The sequence below is a fragment of the Papilio polytes genome, unplaced genomic scaffold (assembly GCF_000836215.1).
Source record: "Papilio polytes unplaced genomic scaffold, Ppol_1.0 DF821067.1, whole genome shotgun sequence".
In the NCBI taxonomy this organism is placed as follows: domain Eukaryota; kingdom Metazoa; phylum Arthropoda; class Insecta; order Lepidoptera; family Papilionidae; genus Papilio; species Papilio polytes.
Genome location: NW_013528137.1, coordinates 3,377,250 through 3,395,639, shown reverse-complemented (window position 1 = coordinate 3,395,639; position 18,390 = coordinate 3,377,250). Strand labels below are relative to the sequence as shown.

General features: G+C 33.5%; 2 protein-coding genes across 2 annotated transcripts; both read right to left on the bottom strand.

The window, feature by feature from the left end:
• Nucleotides 1–5,549: 5,549 nt before the first annotated feature.
• Nucleotides 5,550–10,419, bottom strand: LOC106109695 (phospholipase A1-like). Its single transcript, XM_013291284.1, has 2 exons — nucleotides 10,255–10,419; nucleotides 5,550–7,518 (listed from the first exon to the last, which is right to left on the bottom strand). Exons 1-2 carry the CDS (start codon nucleotides 10,349–10,351, stop codon nucleotides 6,614–6,616), a joined length of 1,002 nt encoding a protein of 333 aa, XP_013146738.1. The 5' UTR covers nucleotides 10,352–10,419; the 3' UTR covers nucleotides 5,550–6,613.
• Nucleotides 10,420–11,976: 1,557 nt separating this feature from the next.
• LOC106109724 (phospholipase A1-like) lies at nucleotides 11,977–13,804 on the bottom strand. Its single transcript, XM_013291325.1, has 3 exons — nucleotides 13,673–13,804; nucleotides 12,709–13,557; nucleotides 11,977–12,104 (listed from the first exon to the last, which is right to left on the bottom strand). Exons 1-3 carry the CDS (start codon nucleotides 13,767–13,769, stop codon nucleotides 12,025–12,027), a joined length of 1,026 nt encoding a protein of 341 aa, XP_013146779.1. The 5' UTR covers nucleotides 13,770–13,804; the 3' UTR covers nucleotides 11,977–12,024.
• Between the last annotated feature and the right edge of the window lie 4,586 nt (nucleotides 13,805–18,390).

Genomic DNA, 18,390 nt, shown 5'->3' with positions numbered 1-18,390 from the left:
AATACAATTAGAATTAATAATAAACGAAAAATACATATTTAATAATTAGTTTTTAATTTTAATTGAGGAATTATAAAAAATGTTTTTCACACCTGACTGAAAATTGTGTAACGATTCGCGCAACATTTCTGTAAATGTTATTTCATACGCTTCGATGAAATACGTAACGAGCAACATTTTATACTATTTAGTTATTTTCACATGACGTGAAATTTACGATTGAAATTACGATGAAAATAAACAGTTACATTTTTAAATTTTACATTATTCTTTTTAATAAATCTCTACTATTATAATAAAGCGTAAACACACACTTCTTTGTTGCCTAAGATGTCAGCAATTACAGCATGTTTTTGAATAATAATAAAAATAAATCGAAAAAAAAAAATGTGGGAAAGGTACCATACTCTACAAGTTGTCAACATGAAGGAAGCAAGATTGTCATTTTGACATTTGTCAAATAAAAACAATGAAATAAAATTATCATAATTTCATGCGGATGAAGCCGCACGGGAACAGCTAGTGCAGATATAATATAAAACATTATAAATGCGAAAGTTTGGATGGATTGGATGGATGCTAGCAATTAAATTAAAAAAAAACAACAACAATATAGGAAATTTTGAACAGAATTACGATTGCTACAGCCGTAGGCTCGAAAAAAAACCAATTTACTTATAATTATTTATTATACTAAAAATTACAAATTAAATCTTAATTGCTAACTAATCTAACTATCCAATTCGAAGTGTGAATTTGGAATGTTCTTCTATTGTTTTTGTCACATAATAACGCCTCGGGTCACGTTATGCAGCATCGGCGGTTAGTGCCTCGTGCCACTGCGCCTCGTGTCCTCTAATTTAGGTCGCATCCACGTCAATGCTGCGTATGCGATATTCCTTATGGCTATGTATGTAACAACAGCGGTAGATTACTGACAAAAATATCACATGTAATGTTACAAAAATTATAATTGCAAAAGTTTAGATGGATGGATGTTTGTAGCCTAAACAGCTGAACACTAAACACTGTAATTTGATACACATGTAGACGATAATCTAGAAGAAGACATAATCTACTCACCCTTGTTTTATTAATTCCGCGCGGACGGAGACGCGGGTAAAAGCTATAAATACAAATCCTTATTTAATTCCGGCAAAAGGCGTAATTAGGCAGAAACTAGTGACAGAATTTACTAATTTTAGTTCCTTTCCCTTTCCACCCTTTTCTTCAGAGGAAAGGATGAGAAAGAAAAGTGGATTTGACGGTGGAGGAGACGCATGGGAAGGGGAAATGTCTTCTTTATGTGCGTCTCTTCCTCCGTCAATTAAGGATAACCAGCGCATCTGCAATTGCGGATGTTTATGGGCAGCGGTCGATTTCCATTTCGGTGGATTCAGGTGGCCGCTTGCTCGTTTGCCACCTTATATTATAAAAAAAAAATACCAATTCATAATATTATTATATTTTGTTTGATTCATTTTCTTCTTGTCAAAATATGTACTATATCGTAATGAAATATAATTAAATCTGGTACAACTTTTATAAATATTAAATTGATTTTAATTCATTACTATTTCAATATCAAAACAACGTAAACACATCTATTTTCTCATTTATATTGGGAAATTATATTTCTGAAAGGAAAATTATTTCCCCATAACAAGTCACATCACTGTAATGAGAAATGTCGCAATAGATAGCTACTATTTATACCAATAAAGGAGAAAATATCACCGCAGTTCGTGATTCGTCCACACTCATTAGTGACAGAAGGCTTCCTGATTCCGGATATAAATATTTGTACGAATAAACATGATTTACGAACACGCGTTTAGAAATATATTCGATTCATAAGGGACACGGAATTAAGCAAATTGCCACATGAAATAAGAATATTCGTTCATTCGTGTTACCTATTTCTGTATTTATTTAAACAACTACTATAAAACAGTTTCAATCAAAATACAAATAATATATTCAACCTCTTTGGTACCTCTTTGCCTAAGAAACTGGTCATAAACATACTACCTTAAAAACGAATAAAAAAGAGAGACTCGATTAAAAGGTATCGATAGCGAAAACTTACACGATCATAATCCGATATCACAGGGTGTCTCAAAAGTTGTAGACAACAGAACCTTGTTAAAACTTAAAGCAAACTCTAATAGGAAAAGTTCGTAATATAAGTACTATGAAGTACGAAATATAAGCAATTTTGAAATACGCCTGCTTCAAAACTCGGCAAGTACTCATTTGTTTTAGATAATTAACAATATATATAGTACCTGTAACCCTATTTTCCAAACAGATCATATGTTTCGGTGAAATGTTTTATTATTTGTTTATAGTTGTGCTAAGCCAGCTGGTCATATATTGCGGTATCGTAGGATAGCAATTAGCAGAAGCAAGAAATGTAATTAATTTCTTGCCACTACTAATCGTTTGCTCGTTGCACAAAGTGCACCACGATACATGGTTGTTTTTATTTTTTCCCGATAATAATATGATTCTGCAATTTCTAATATTTTCTGCTTTAGTAATAACATGATAATTTCCAATAAAATTATGCGAACTCAAAAATTAGACTCCTGCAGAAAATATCCGAGCAATAATTATATTTCACAACATTGCATTATGCATTGCCTTACATTTTATATTATTAAAAAACTTATAAACTACACATTACCGTAACTATAAAATCGAAAAGCGTACGTGTTTATCTATTCTGTACTTAGTTATCTTAACTAAGACTCGATACAATATTTTATTAACGTCTTGCGGCAATATTTCAATAAAAAACTAAAAGGTCACGAAAATAAACTTGTTTGTACGAATCAATTTTATTAAGTCAATTAACGTGAGATATTCTTTCAAAACTAAGATCAGCAATTAACTGAATTATAATACATCACGCAATGCGACATTTTATCACGCATCAGTGGTGACTGAACTCAATTTGTCGTGTCGGCGCGTTACAGCCGCGCGCCTAAGCAAATGTTTCGCGCCGAATGAAACAAATGTAGCATGCAACATAAAGCCTTTTACTCGTAGCTCTGAATTGTACATTCCCAGTAACACAAATACGTGATATTATAAACTAGATGATTCCCAAATTATCTTACGTAGTTTAAATCGTGTAATTAAATCATTTACTATCGTACAACAATCAAGATGGAGGGTTATTAATTATTGTTATCTTAACCTCTTCATTGCCATAATATTGACTATCTAAACAAATGATAGTTGAGTTTATTCGGATTTGATTATATCATGCAAAATCTAGGCAAAATACAGGACGAAATTATTGTATTTTACTTGAAACTTTCGTTGTCATCTTTATTAAAACAACAGGATTGTAGTTGCTAAGAAAGGCATGTTTGGCAAAGCATCAATAAAGATAACTTTTTAAATTTCAAACCTTAATTGAAAGGTTTTTTTGTATTGAAATGACATACGCCCCCAATTAAAACGTGAGCTACAATGTACAAAAAACACGTATCTCTAACAAAAAAACTCTCTTAATTTTGCTTTTCAATTAATGTTTGACCGTCGGGACCGACGGGTGCAATTTCACGGGACAGCAAATAATTTAAACGTAACATAAATACGCGTAGCTTTGTGGATTTTGGCTGCGAAGCGGCACACACTGTTTTATTAGCAGATTTTCGACAACTATTAATATCACGCTTTATTGGCTGTGGCTAACAAATTTGCGGGTTATGTTACAGATTTGTTACACTTGTTTACTTTACTGACATAACCAAAATAACAATTTAAATTATTTTTAAACATTCTGGTGTCTCAAATTGATTCCTTCATTCACAAATCTATTGTTTCTCTAGTCAAAAATCAGTGACCAACGCTACGGCGCCAAACGTTATGTAATAAATGTGCCTTAAAATAATCTACTAGTTGGGATACGTGGTTTCCTTGCCGTTTCAATTGCTGAAAATTCATTAAAAAAATATAGTCATATCTCAGTTATTTTTTTAAAATCCAGAACAGTACGTCCAGTCCAGTAGTCAAGCTTTCAACCGCGTCTTCATCTACGTGGAATTAGAAAAAGCAAAAGTGAGTAACCTGTGTTCTTCCAGACTATCTTCTACATTCAGCCAAATTTCATGGAGATCAGTGCAGCATTTTATTACAACTACAACCTCTAACAAAGATCTATGGATCCATCTAAACATTCGCATTTTTTAGCGTCCGTGCTCTTTTTTGCACAGTTTGATTTTTTTTTTCTTTTTTGTTGGTTGCGTTATCCTTATAACATTAATGAGTTAATTTTTTTTATTATATACTAGATGTTCCCGTGCGGCTTCTTCCGCATATTGTAAAAATATTATTGTATTGTTTACATTTATCAAATTCTCAATTGTAAATGACAAAATACCAATTACCTTGCTATGGCAATCTTGCTTCCTTGGTGTTGGCAGCAACTTATGGTCTCTTTCTCACATTAGGGTTTTTATCCAAAACATTTACCCCCTAGGTTTAATGCCGTAAAATATATAGGCTTAAGCCTGATGTAAGTGCAGGGCTTTTTATTAAAAAAGAATTATTTAAAAATATGATGTAATTGCTGACATCTTAGGCAACAAAGAAGAAAGTGTTTACGCTTTATTCTAATAGTATAGTTTTACATATTTTTTCTTTTTTTTCCATTAATACAACATTCGCAAATATAAAATTACGGTAAGTGAAATAGAAATTTAGGGTTCATTTCCATGTCATAGACATTACAAACTTGCAATAGCAATTGTAATGGCGTAGGACTACATTGTCATGTATCAGGAACAAATAACAGAGTAGTATTGAGTAAGCCGGACTTCTGTTGCGGTTTGCGGCTTGTAAACTACCACCACATGTTCTCACATAACCTACAAGTATGTTATATAAACCATGTTTCTATTAACTACACCGGTCGTTTATTTTATAGTTAACTACCTTTCCCCGCTAACTAACTCCGTCCGCGTGGATTTTAGAAAAACAAAAGTGAGTAGCCTATGTGTTCTTCCAGACTATTGTCTACGTCTGTACCAAATTTCATCGAAATCTGTTCAGCCGTTTAGGCTATAAACTCTAACAAGCATCCATCTATCCATCAATCCATCCATCTAAACTTTGCATTTATAATATTAGTATGATAGTGCTATTGAGATATAAATAAATATATCAGATTAAATTAATGTGGCATAGACGCAAGTTTACGCAAGTTTAAACAGTGGTAGAGCCCGATTTTACATCTTCGCATGAATTGGCTGGCTCGTCCGATACAATACCACGACTGAACAGAAGACAGCAGCATTTTGTCATATACATGTGCCTGCCGGGACCTAACATTAGTCATTTCCCTTCCACCCTTTTCTTGTGCTTGGGACAGTGGATTTAAAGGTGGAGGAGACGCATTGGGGAAATATCCTCTTTATGTGCGTCTCCTCCTTCGTCGATAAAGGGTAGCATCTGCAATTGCGGATGTCTATGGACAGCGGTCGCTTCGTCATTTCGGCGGAATCAGGTGTCCACTAAAAATTTGCCACATTATGATATAAAAAGAGTTATTGTTCTTATACACAAGTATGTTTGCATATATTTTCCTGAAGTAATACAAAAGAAGAGTATGAACATTGCAAGTGATTGATCTAGCGTATTACCGAGTGGGAGCAACAAACGTCGTGGGCCACTAACGTATGCAATCTTTCTCCGTTCCCATCTATAAAGCTACTTGAAACACTCAACTCGCGACGCTCTCACTTCATTGGATATTATACGACAAAACATTTTATAGTTTTACGTTCAAAAGAAATTGAATAAAACCTGGATATATACGCAGCTGATTTGAAATCCGTTTAACTTTAATGCTATCGTTTTTATTTTGAAAATTGTTATGTTTCTGTTTTGTTTTCTTATGCTTTAGCTATCAAAGAGCGTGCACCTTCGGATGGAAGTGCGAACACTCCTAGATATTTAGTTGTGCAACTAAACAGTTGAATTTGCTGCAAAACAATCGACGATCGAACAACAGTTATGCGATAGTTTAGTTAGAAGTGTGTGCCTGCTCTTAGGAAAATTTAATCGATGCTTATTAATGTCAAAAGGTCGAAAAGATAAATATTCGGATTTCAGTAGGCTTTAAATATATTTGCAAAGTTAGTATTGTCAGTGGCCACATTTGATCGCACTGTAATTAAATTTAAGTAAAATGTAACATATCGCTTATCATGGCTTGTATAGATTATACATGTCAGTGAGTTCAATTTTATGATACAGATTGCAGAGTGCAATAACAAGTTCAAAGATAAAAACTAAGTTCCAACCTAACCTTTAAATCGCAAGGCAACAATATTCTTTAACGTTTTCTTCTCTTAATTACAATTGTCTATCTTTTTTTTCTACCTTTTTGAATGTACAAGAAAACGTTCAAAGAATAGTTAGTTAATTACAATAATAAACAACTTTATTATTCGTAATTAGTTTTATTTATACTTCTAGAATTTATATATCACATTTCATAACCTATAAAACTACAAATATCTACAAGTATTGTACATTTAGTTTATTTAATGACTAATATTCCCTATAGTGCAATTTTAAATACCTTTAAAATATACTAATCAGTTGCATACGCATGTGTTGATACATAAAATACTCCGGTCGCGTTTCCTGGATTTGAATAACCTGCTATTGTGACTTGATTCGCCGCACATTTGCCTTTAGAGAAATCTTTGTAAGAATCACAAGCCCAAGCTAAATACCAACCGGGATGGTGTACTGTCTCCGACCAGAATTTAACACAAGCTTTATGACTACACTTAGCAGCCTCAGATTCACCATACGCAGGTATATAACCTTCATGGCAATCAGGCTGCTTTCTACCTTTATTGAAGAAGAAATCAATGTCAGCTAGAACAGCTGTAGTTCCTAAACCACCTGCATTACAATGGTATACTTCAACGTACTCCGCTACACCTGATCGTATTTGATTATCAATGAAGCTGTTTGAAAAGCAAGGACCAGCTGGATCAATGCCTGTAATCCTCCATATCTTTTCTGAAGTCTTATTACTATATGTAGTACCAGCGTATCCTAGAATCTGAGCACCCAAACTATGTCCAATGCAATGTATATTACTAGAAGGGTAAGCTTTGCTATGCAGATCGGCTAAAAACGTCCCCAATCTTTTTCCTATAGATGGGACAAAGGTAACTGATTTTTCGTAAACTTCCCTTCGTCCTCCAGGTTTAGATGTATACGCGGAATGGTCAATTATAATAAGGTAAGTATTTGGAACATCTTTGAATGTTTGTCGTATAGTTTCTTCTGTGTTCTTGTAAATGTTAGATTTGTATCCAGGAACGAAGAATATCAGTTTCCTTGTAATATCTAGGCTGTAGAGATTAGTTAATCCGTCTATCGCTTTGTCTATTTCGAATGTTGCGTTGAAATTGTTTTTGAAATCGTAGAAGTAGACATCGACGTTACTCACATCGAGTACTGCTGTTTTGTTGATGTTACCTGGAATACAAAATAAGATAAGTTTAATCGAGTTTAAATTTGAAAACATGTGTGAATTTAGTTGAAACCATCGAGTCATATTTAATCAAAACATAGTAGAAATAAATATAGAAACAATTTTATTGACAGCGAAAAATATTGAAAAATTACAATTGCATTTATACTAACTTAAGGCTAAGGCAATTTGTACTTCTTATACTAAGTCTTCAAGAATACATTTGTAATATATGGTTAGTACGTTTAATCTAGTGATGCCTGCACTAGGCAATGTTTGTACCAGTTATTTGTAATCCTTTATTATTTAAACATAAAATAAACTTGAGGATACAACTATTACAATAATAATCTATTACATGGTTGTAATAATAAAATAGTATCTCGTAATCTTAATTATTTTATTATTATTTTTTTAAATATCACTATAATCAAAACTGTATCTAGTGTCGTATATCAATAAAACGTGAAATTTAGCAAATCGTAGATAGATTTTTCAAACATTTTCAAAGTTTATAAATACTGTTCTTAGATTTCAGTTGGTTGAATAACATCATTCAATACAAATCTCGTTTTTATTTATAAAAGTGATCAAACGATGCAAAAACTTAAGAACAAATTAAAACACGTTGCAAGGAGAGAAAAATAAATGTTCATTAAAGTGAGAGAAGTAGAATTTAAAGAATCTCAGCATTTCCTTTTATATATATCGAGTTCACAATAAGACCAATTAATCGATTTATTGGAACTAAATCTAATGATTTCTTATAAAGAAACAATGTAATATTTAAGTAGACCAAATCCAAATAAAAATGTCATTGGATGAAGCAACAATGAAGCTGTTAGCGATGAAATGTTTCATTCAACCATTGTAACATGTAAAAGACAAAAATTAGATTGAACTCTATTAAAAGACTATATTAAAGGACTACAAGGAGTCGTGGGGTAACACAAATGGATAAGATAAGAAATAAATATAATGGAGGAAGTGGTAGAGCCCGCTTTAACATCTTCACACGAATTGGCCAGCTCGCCCGGTGTAATACCACGACCACACAGAAAACAGGCGTGAAGTGGAAGCAATTCCGCGTTTCGTCTGATGAGTGTGGTGCGGGAGGCCTAATTTTAGTCCCTTTCTCTTTCTACCCTTTTCTTAAGAGAAAGGATGGGAAGGAAAAGTGGATTTTACGGTGGAGGAGACGCATAGGAAGGGTAAGTGTCCTCTTAATGTGCGTCTCCCCCGTCAATTAAGGGTAGGCAACGCAGTTGCAATTGCGGATGTTTATGGGCAGCGGTCGCTTTTCATTTCGGTGGATTCAGGTGGCCGCTTGCTCGTTTGCACCCTTATGTTATAAAAAAAAAAGTTTGAGAGTAGCTCCAGTTGTGGAGAAATTAAGGAGTAAAAGGTTAGCATGGTATTTGCATCTTACGAGGGATGAATCGCATGTAACAAGAAGGCCGTTAGTTATGAGTGGATACACCAGTAGAGGTAGACATACAAAGCGATGGATTGCATGAAAGGTGACATAAAGAAGGGAGTGATGACTGAGATGACGGATGATAAACTTGTTTTTGAGAAAACACGGTACGCTGATACTACGAGACTAGGATAAGGTAGAGGAGATGAAGCTGATTTAAGAACTGACAGAAAAGACGCTGTGGACAATTAATTAAATATTTTGAATGTACACTTGCTTATGAGAATTTGAGTTGTCTCATCCAGTAGATGAGTACTCATGTAATCAAGGTGCCAATTTAAAAGTCGCTCAATACTGATGAAGTAATTTATAGTTCCACTGCCAGACCTTTGTCCTTGAATAAGTACGCGATAAAATATCGCATTTGAACCGTAATCAGGGTCCTAATGACGTTGATTACTATTCGATAGTGTAGATAAAAAATAACAGACACTGATACTTTAACATATCGAAGATTTTTGTATCTAACGGGTTTCCTACAGTCTAATCTATTACTTTAAAACAGAATACAAAAAAAAACTATATATTTAAAATTTCCTCAAGACCCATTTAAAAGTACATTATTTCTGTATCTTATTTTTTAGGCAATATCTAATTTCTCTAAATTGTTCGGCAATGGAAACCTATGGTACAATTGAAACGCAATTTACGAAACATCAGTCAAAAGTTAAGGAAAACAGAAATTATCTGCAACCATTATTGAATTATTTACAAGATTATTGAACTCAAGTTAACTATAAGGAAACTTATAAGGAAACTATAAAAATGATATCATTGTACACTCACAATGTCCTTGCCTAATAAGTACGGTACTCGCATTCTGCATACGTATTAAGGTGACTGTACTTGTGTCATGTACTGTACGGTCATGTGTTGTATTTAAATTAGATTATAGAGCTTATATATGTATAAAATATTTAACTAAACTATTTATCAGGCACTGTTTTAACTTGTCCTATTGATAGTCTTATATTATATTTTAAGAACGCAAAAAATGTTTCCAAAAGAAATCCTCACTATCTATGGAAAGTTATAAAACAAACAAAACTTATTAATATCTCTACGTTTCAGCCTCTAATTTAAAAAACGTATATGAATGTAAAACAATAACAAAAACACATATCAAATGTGTTTTTAAAAACCAATAACAATATAACCGATAACCTTCGACATGTCAATACATAGCCTAAAAGTATACACAAGTCAATAACATCTAAAAGATCGTTTTAACAAAGCATTAAAATACAGATTAAAATGTACTTACAGCTAATCCAATCAGAATACAAAACAGCACGGAAAGGTCCCCAATTGCAATAAACGGTTGATAAAAACACGGTAGCGAGAAATGATCGAAGAAACATCTTGACAACCTAACACACGTTTAACTCCGTAGACGACCGCGAGAGTTCTAACCCTGAATAGACAACTCATGTCTTGCGCAGACGCACCTTTCGTATCTTAATTCAATATAGTTCCTTCCCACGATTCCGTTTGTATATAATTCTAGTATTGACTTTTATCAAGGCTCAATTTATCCATTTTTATCAAAACTTGCGAGTGTTGATTAAAGTAAATTAAAACATTTGGTATATTATTTTGGGAAATTATATTTCAATGGGAAAGATTTGATTTTCTCTTGAATCTTATACAATACAGCTTCAAGCTTTATTAATAACCAGGTAGAATCTTCCAACATACCTAAAACGTTTGACTCAAAACACTACGTCATCCAAATTCATTAAATATTTTTTCTCCAAGACCGGTTGGCGTTGCGCAAAAAGTTGACAATATTTGTATTACATGAAAACAAATCTTACGGCTGTACAATAAAGTTTTATTTAGATTATCATCTTTATTCGGAAACTAGATATCGTTTACAATTTTCCTTCCCTATAACTTTGCATTCACAGTGGTATAGTACCAGTTTTAGCGCTATCAGCGCCCTGGGCGAGGGAGTGTACACAGACCTACTTGAGACTTTGAGCATACCTGTAGAGCCCTTTCTATGCAGCGCCCTGGGTGACTGCCCCTTAAAGGGACGGTCGAGGGCGGTTTGGTCACCCTCGAGGGCCCTGGTCTGGTCTACCATTTATACAATTCTTACAATTTAAGAAGGTATAAAATTATTATTGTTTTTTTAATCATGTGAAAAAAGACCCCCTTATTTATGCTCTTATATGTTGGATAAATTTCCTCGCACAGCTGCAGTAAAGTTACTAAATTAACTAAACATGCAGAAGTAAAAAGAATAAACATTTTGGCGATAGTCAGAACGATTGCAATTGATAACATCTTAAAATTAAATAAGAAAATAAAAGAAGCGAGCAAAATAATCCATTTACGGAGTAGTAATTAAGTCGTTATCACCCCGATCCGATCTCCAAGTTTTTAATTGACTCCTCGCACCCTGTCCACTTCATCCCTCCATTGCGGCCCCCACTTTGCGTCAGTTATCTTGATTCGTTAAGACCGATAATTACTCCATGAAATGTTGTTCCACGAAACAGATATTCGAAAATATTTTAATATCGTAATAATTGAAAGTTATTTATTAATCTTCCTAATTTATTAATGCGAAATAAATGGTTCTTTGTTAGATTCATAGATCTCGATGAAATTTGGAATAGTCGACAGTTTGACAGGCAAAAAGAACAATAATATAAAATAAAAACAAAAGAAAGTAGTCTATACTTTCTTTTGTTTTTATTTGTTCCAAGCGAACGGAGTCGCGGCGAAAACGCTAAGTTCTAAGATGCAATATTATTCTGAAAGTATGGTTACAAATGGATACTGGACATTATTAGACTGGTACTAGACTGGCTTTATTCTCTAGAGACGTCCTGTCCACCTTTCATATCCAGCGTACAATAAATGTTACTTGAAAGTCTCTGAGAAATAAAACCATTTCACATTCTTTAAATAATTTAATAGAAATACAAAAATATTTATTTTATTTTCTCTTTCTACAAAATAAAACAATCACACATTTAATTCTTCAAGGATTATTTAATTAACTAATCATGATATAGTTAAATTATTTACCGCTACACAACACCATTAATCCTCGCCCTGAAGAAGGTCCCTCGCAGAGTCTGAAACTGGTCGGCGCCGTCACTGGGCCGTAAAATAATTAGTCATCATATAGTCTATGAATGAGACTTTAAAGAAAAAATATTGATAACAATTTATAGAATTTGATGTCCAAAAAATATCACAATACAAGTTTCACAAAAATCGTATATCAACGTAAGAAAAGATATATCAGAAATAGGCCGAAATGTAATTGTATGACAAAGTCTTCAGTCAAAGAAAATAATGGATAGCATTGTCGGAGAGATTGATCGCTCGAATTAGTACGTGACTTCGCTCTGCGGGAGATTTCTCTACGATACGACAAAAGTCACTCTGTTCGAGATATTACTTACATAGAAATATTTGTTACTATAACTCGTTCAAAAACATAACTGGAACATTTTCATTGACATGGGATAAGAAATCTATTGTTGTTTAAGCAATAACAGATGCTTGTTTGGTTGGATTAGGTAATATATTTTTTAAACAAGGGAGGGATGAACAAACAGGGTGAATAGCGAAGGGACCATCGCTGCAGCTGCCCATCCGCAACACCGGCAATAACAAACTACACGTTAACTATAACTTTACAACTAAACAACACCATAAGTCTCTGTAGAAGCGTAAAATAATCCCGTAACGTTACCTGGGTTAGAGTAACCAGCTATTGTGACGTCATTCCTAATGCATCTTCCTTTAGAAAACTCCTTATAACTGTCACATTTCCAGGCCGAATACCAACCGGGGTGATGCACCGTTTCAGCCCAATATCTGACACATGCTTTATGACTGCATTTCGCTGCTTCTGAAGCCCCGTATCCTGGGATCAATCCTTCATGGCACTCCGGTTGCTTCTTACCGTTATTTATAAAGAAATCTGTATCAGCTAAGATACTGGTCGTTCCCAATTCTCCCACATTACAGTGATATACTTCAACATATTGAGCTACGCCTGATCTTAATTGGTCTTCTATAAGACTGTTAGAAAAACAAGGACCGGCTGGATCGATTCCCGTTATCCGCCATATTTTCTCGCCTGTTAATCTCATGTAGGTTGTTCCAGCGAAGCCAAGCATTTGAGCTCCTAGGCTGTGACCGATGCAATGAATTTTGTTGGAAGGAAATCCTTTTGTGTGGAAATCAACGAGTAATTTTCCTAATGCCCTGCCGAGATGATAAGTATACATCACAGATCTCTCGTAACTATCTCTGACTCCACCTTTCGAAGATGTGTAAGTGGAATGGTCAATTATAATCAGATATGTGTCTAAATCGCTGAATGTTTGACGTATTTTCTCTTCCGTCTTCTTGTAAATACTAGATTTGTAACCTGGGACGAAAAATATCAATTTCCTTTTGACATCTAAAGTTTGATAATGAGATATGCCATCAACGAATTTGTCGATCTTGTAGCTTACGTTTAGATTGTTTTTAAAATCGTAGAAATAGACCATAGTGTCTTTCACATCAAGATCTACTTGTTTATTGTGGTTACCTGGAAAAAATGACTTTTAAAACTGACATTACTTACTATTTTTGGACTGAATAAAAATACTGGCCATTAAAAAAACAAAACACAATTGTCTTTTGTTTCTTCTTCTTCTACTTACAAGTTATTAAATCAGAGTACAACAACGCTTGGAAAGGTCCCCAATCACTCTTTACGTTGACAAAAAACGCACAAGCGATCAAATAAAACGTAAACATTTTGATAACCTCTCTCACGTCCGACACTTTTGAGACTCAATTTACGAATGTATCTTGTTATGAATCATGAATTAGGAGAATTAGCATATTATGTCATAACTAGTGCTAAAAGAAACTAACGTGACCTGTTTTAGTATTTACAGCTCTGTTTATAAGAAACTATCTGTTCCCGTGCGGCTTCTCTTGTCTACTTTTGTTAAATTCCATTATAACCTTGCTTCCTTAATGTTGGCCGCTTGTAGGTTATGGTCCCTTTCCAACATGAAGGTATTTTCCTATTTATTTACCCCCTAAGTTTAGTAGCGTGAAAATATGTAGGCTAAAGCGTATCGTAAGTGTAGGGCTTTTCATTAATATAAGAAATATTCAAAAATACGCTGTGGTTGCTGACATCTTAAGCTACGAAGTTGTGTGTTTACGCTTTATTATATTAGTATAGATTAACAAAAACTGTATCTTACATACAAATCTATGCCTTTATGTGTAACCACAGAGTTTTGGGAATTCAGACATGACATATATTCAAACTTAGAGAATTTAAAATTAAGACTCAATGGCCTTCATACTAACAAAGGGCCGAATCAGTGTGTGTTTATTATGATTTTTTTTCTAAGGGCCTACATACGTAACGATTAGACTACATTGGATTTAACACTTCTTATCCACTTATACTATTGTTATAATTCGATATAAACGCTTTAAACAACTTGATTGCCCATCTTACTGACCAAGGCTATGTTAATTGAAACAGCCTTGACTTTGAATCACTACAATGTGGGTATTGTTCTTCCTCTTGTTACTGTCGTCACGTAGTTAATTGTTTGTACAAACATATACGCAAACATGATCTATACTGTTAAGAAGGAAATGAGTACCGCGCTATAGAATTGGCGCAACACTAGATTATTGGCATAAACGTCATATCTCTAACTGACAGCTGTCAGTGTCATTAGAAGGATGGATATTCGCGCGCATTCCTGACGAGTGACGAGATCTCGAGTGCAGTTTTATAATTAACTAGCTGTTCCCATGCGACTTCATCCGCATAAAATTATAAAAATTTCATTTTATCGTTCACATTTGTCAAATTATCAATTGCAAATGTCAAAATGACATGACATGATGTCAAACCATTGGTGTTGGCAACAACTTATGGTCTCTTTCCCACATTAGGGTTTTTATCCAAAATATTTACCCCTAAGTTTAACGACGTGACAATACATAGCCTAAAGCGTGACGTAAGTGTAGGACTTTTTGTTAAAAAAAAGAATTATTCGAAAATATGTCGTGATAGCTGACATCTTAGGCAACAAAGAAGTGTGTGTTTACGCTTTATTATACCTAAAAGTACTAATAGTATACTAGTATAGATATCGCTAGTATCGATTAAATAAATTGTTTATAAAATACTAATCAAGATAGCCAGGACTATATATAGATTTCAGAACTACAGGACATAAATCATAAATGTATAAAGTTTAAGAGAAAAAGACCTTAATTGCAATAATATTAGATAGCTTAAATAAAAATCTGTCATTGGTTTTACTATAACATAATACTAGATTTTTTTTTAATTTTATATTTGTACGCTGTTGGTTTTTTTTAATAAATAAATAGATAGTGAATAACTCATTACACATGTCTTTTCTCTTACGTTCTATGTTTTAAATTATCTTATACAAGCATTCGCGCGCGACTCCTTACGCGTGGAATTTAAAAAAACACAAATGAGGAGCCTATGTGTTCTTCCAGAGTATCAAATACGTCTATGCCAAATTACACCGAAATCCGTTCAGTCGTTTAGGCTACAAAATCTAACAAACATCCATCCATCTAAACTTTCGCATTTATAATATGAGTAAGATTATTAAGATTAAGAAAAACAAGACAAATAATTAAAAGTTATTCAGCTTAAAGACGTTAGATAGCGGTACAAAAATCTATTAAGTGTGAAAACAATAGGGCGGGTAAAATAATCCATTACCCAACTAGTAATTAACTCGTAATCAGCCGGCGAAAGTTTGAAATTGACTTTTCCTTAGAGCGCTCGTTTATCTTGATCCTTAAAGAGCGATAATTACTGTTTCAACACACCTTAAATCCCAAGCGTACGAACTAAACTTTAATTTACAATGTAGGAATTACACAAATAACTTACAATAAAACGTAATTGTAACAGTTACGTATGTCTAGATATTATAAACTAGCTACTCCCGTGCGGCTCCATCCTCATGAAATTATGACAATTTTATTTTATTGTTTACATTTGTCAAATTATCAATAGCAAATGTCAAAATGACGTGACATCACAAACCTTAGCAATCTCGCTTTCATGATGTTGGCAGCAACTTATGGTCTCTTTCCCACATTAGGGTTTTATTCCAAAATATTTACCATATAAATATGGCGTGAAAAAAAATAGCCTAAAGCGTGACGTAAGTGTAGGGTTTTTTATTAAAAGAAGAATTGTTCAAAAACAAAAATATGCTGTGATTGCTAACATCTTAGGCAACAAAGAAGTGTGTGTTTACGCTTTATTATAATAGTATAGATATGATCATTTTAAAGTAATTCAAAGATAATTATTGTTACCAATTGTTAGGTTACAGGTATATGTGACTGTGGAGCGTTTTTCAGTCCATCGCCCTGGGCGATCGCCCATCCGCGCCCTACACTAACGCCCAAACTTCATACTTCCCTTAGCATAGTTATGTTCCTCGTACTTTCTATAATAGGTGATGTGCCTAAAATAATGGATCACATACCATTGGTTCAACACCCCTGATCTTTTTCGTTTTAGTACATTTTTAGTAGAAAATCAATCTTCTAGTCGTGGTATTTCGGCGTGTCTATTAAATTTGAAACAGCTTTCCGGAATTTCAGTCTGGCACGTCGCTGTCGGCGCTTTAAAAAGGTATAAAAAAAGTTCCGACAGGGTAACGTGAGCTCATTCTTTCAGAGTAACAATGTCTTGCTGTATCGATTTTTATTTCTAACCGTTATATTTCAGAAGCGTAACTTGAAACTTACATTGTTATCTTTTATTTACAATGTCAATATGTAGACAAATATTATAAAGAGCAAATAACTAGAGAGTGAAGATAAGCATATCTGTATGTAACGAAATAAACTCCAAGACTTTACTTTTGTTTTTTAAGTCCATGCGGACAGTCACAAGCGAAAGCTAGTATTAAAAAAAACAAAAGGACATCTACTTCAGTAAGCTATTCATTAACAAGCACCACAATTAAAGCATATTTTTTCTCATCAATTTCAATGCAAACTTTAAAAGTTCACGTCAATCTAAATAAAGGTTTTATTAAATTTTGTAAGCGGCTGAGAGCGTTCGCGTAATGTCTTATACCTCATCCCAGCAAAGCCTTTAATCGCACTGGACTTAAACGAGTTTAGCTTTTGTTTGGCGTCTGTCTGTTCCACTAATCTTTTAATATGAATTAGCTTAAGTAACAAAATAAGACAATTTTAATACCATTGAATCTACGCCAAAAAAATTAAAATTAAAAGAAATACATTAAAAGACAAAAAAATAGATCTCTTGAGAATCCATCTAACATTTTTTTTCTACATAAAAATAATTTATAACCCTTATTTACACACTAAGATATATTTGGAGTACGTGGGAGAGGTTTGGTGGTGAGATAACAAAAGAGAAACGTTGATTACCTCCTCCTTATCATAATAAAAGTGAATTATGTAAAATATTCTAACCAACGAGACAGTCACGTTTACTTTCCACGAAAAATTCAGATCTGTCTTGATGTCAAATAAATGTCTTAAAAATCTGGTAAAAAATATACAAAAACTTTAGATAATGTAAAATCGCCAATAGCGTAATGGTTAAGAGATTTACGATTTACGATTAACAAAAAGCTGCTAACATTTTACAAAAAAAATGTATCACAAGGTTTTCAAACACCTAGTAACTATTTGGTTAACTTACAATTCCTAAGCATATTCCTTCCTTTACATTCCTTCTATTTGTTTTAATAAAAAGTAAATCAAAACATTTAATATATACTTCAAATTATTATAAATATACGAAATTATCAAAGGCTGATTTCTATTCGGCCAACAATATATAACTTCTATGAACTTAGATTATGGTAGATGTCGTGTTAATCCAACATTTTGTCACATCTGTAAAAGCTTATTTATAGTATCACGTATAATAAATAAGAGCTCGGTTAGTCTTAGCAATAAAACTTTTTTAGCAACGCGCTCACCAAAACGACGTCCATTACAAAAGAAACGCCTCGGCGGCAATATTTCGTGCAGAGATACGCCTAATTTCCTGCGAGACTGGCATTCCGTCCTAATATTCGTCGTAACAAAAACCCACCCTTTGTGACGCGTCTTTGCATTAATCTCGCCGTGCCTACCCCGCGCCTACGCCGCGTCACTCCGCCGTCCGTGATTCCACTCCTTTTTACATTTATATAAGGATATATACACACAAGTGTTACTTTTTCATTATCTATTTTTAATCCTTAACAAAACCTTGGCAAACAACAGTGGCTACTTGTTATTAAAAAAAATCAGGCTTGTAGAAACCGATCATCTTAACAACATGGTTCTTATTTTAAAAATAATATTATAATTA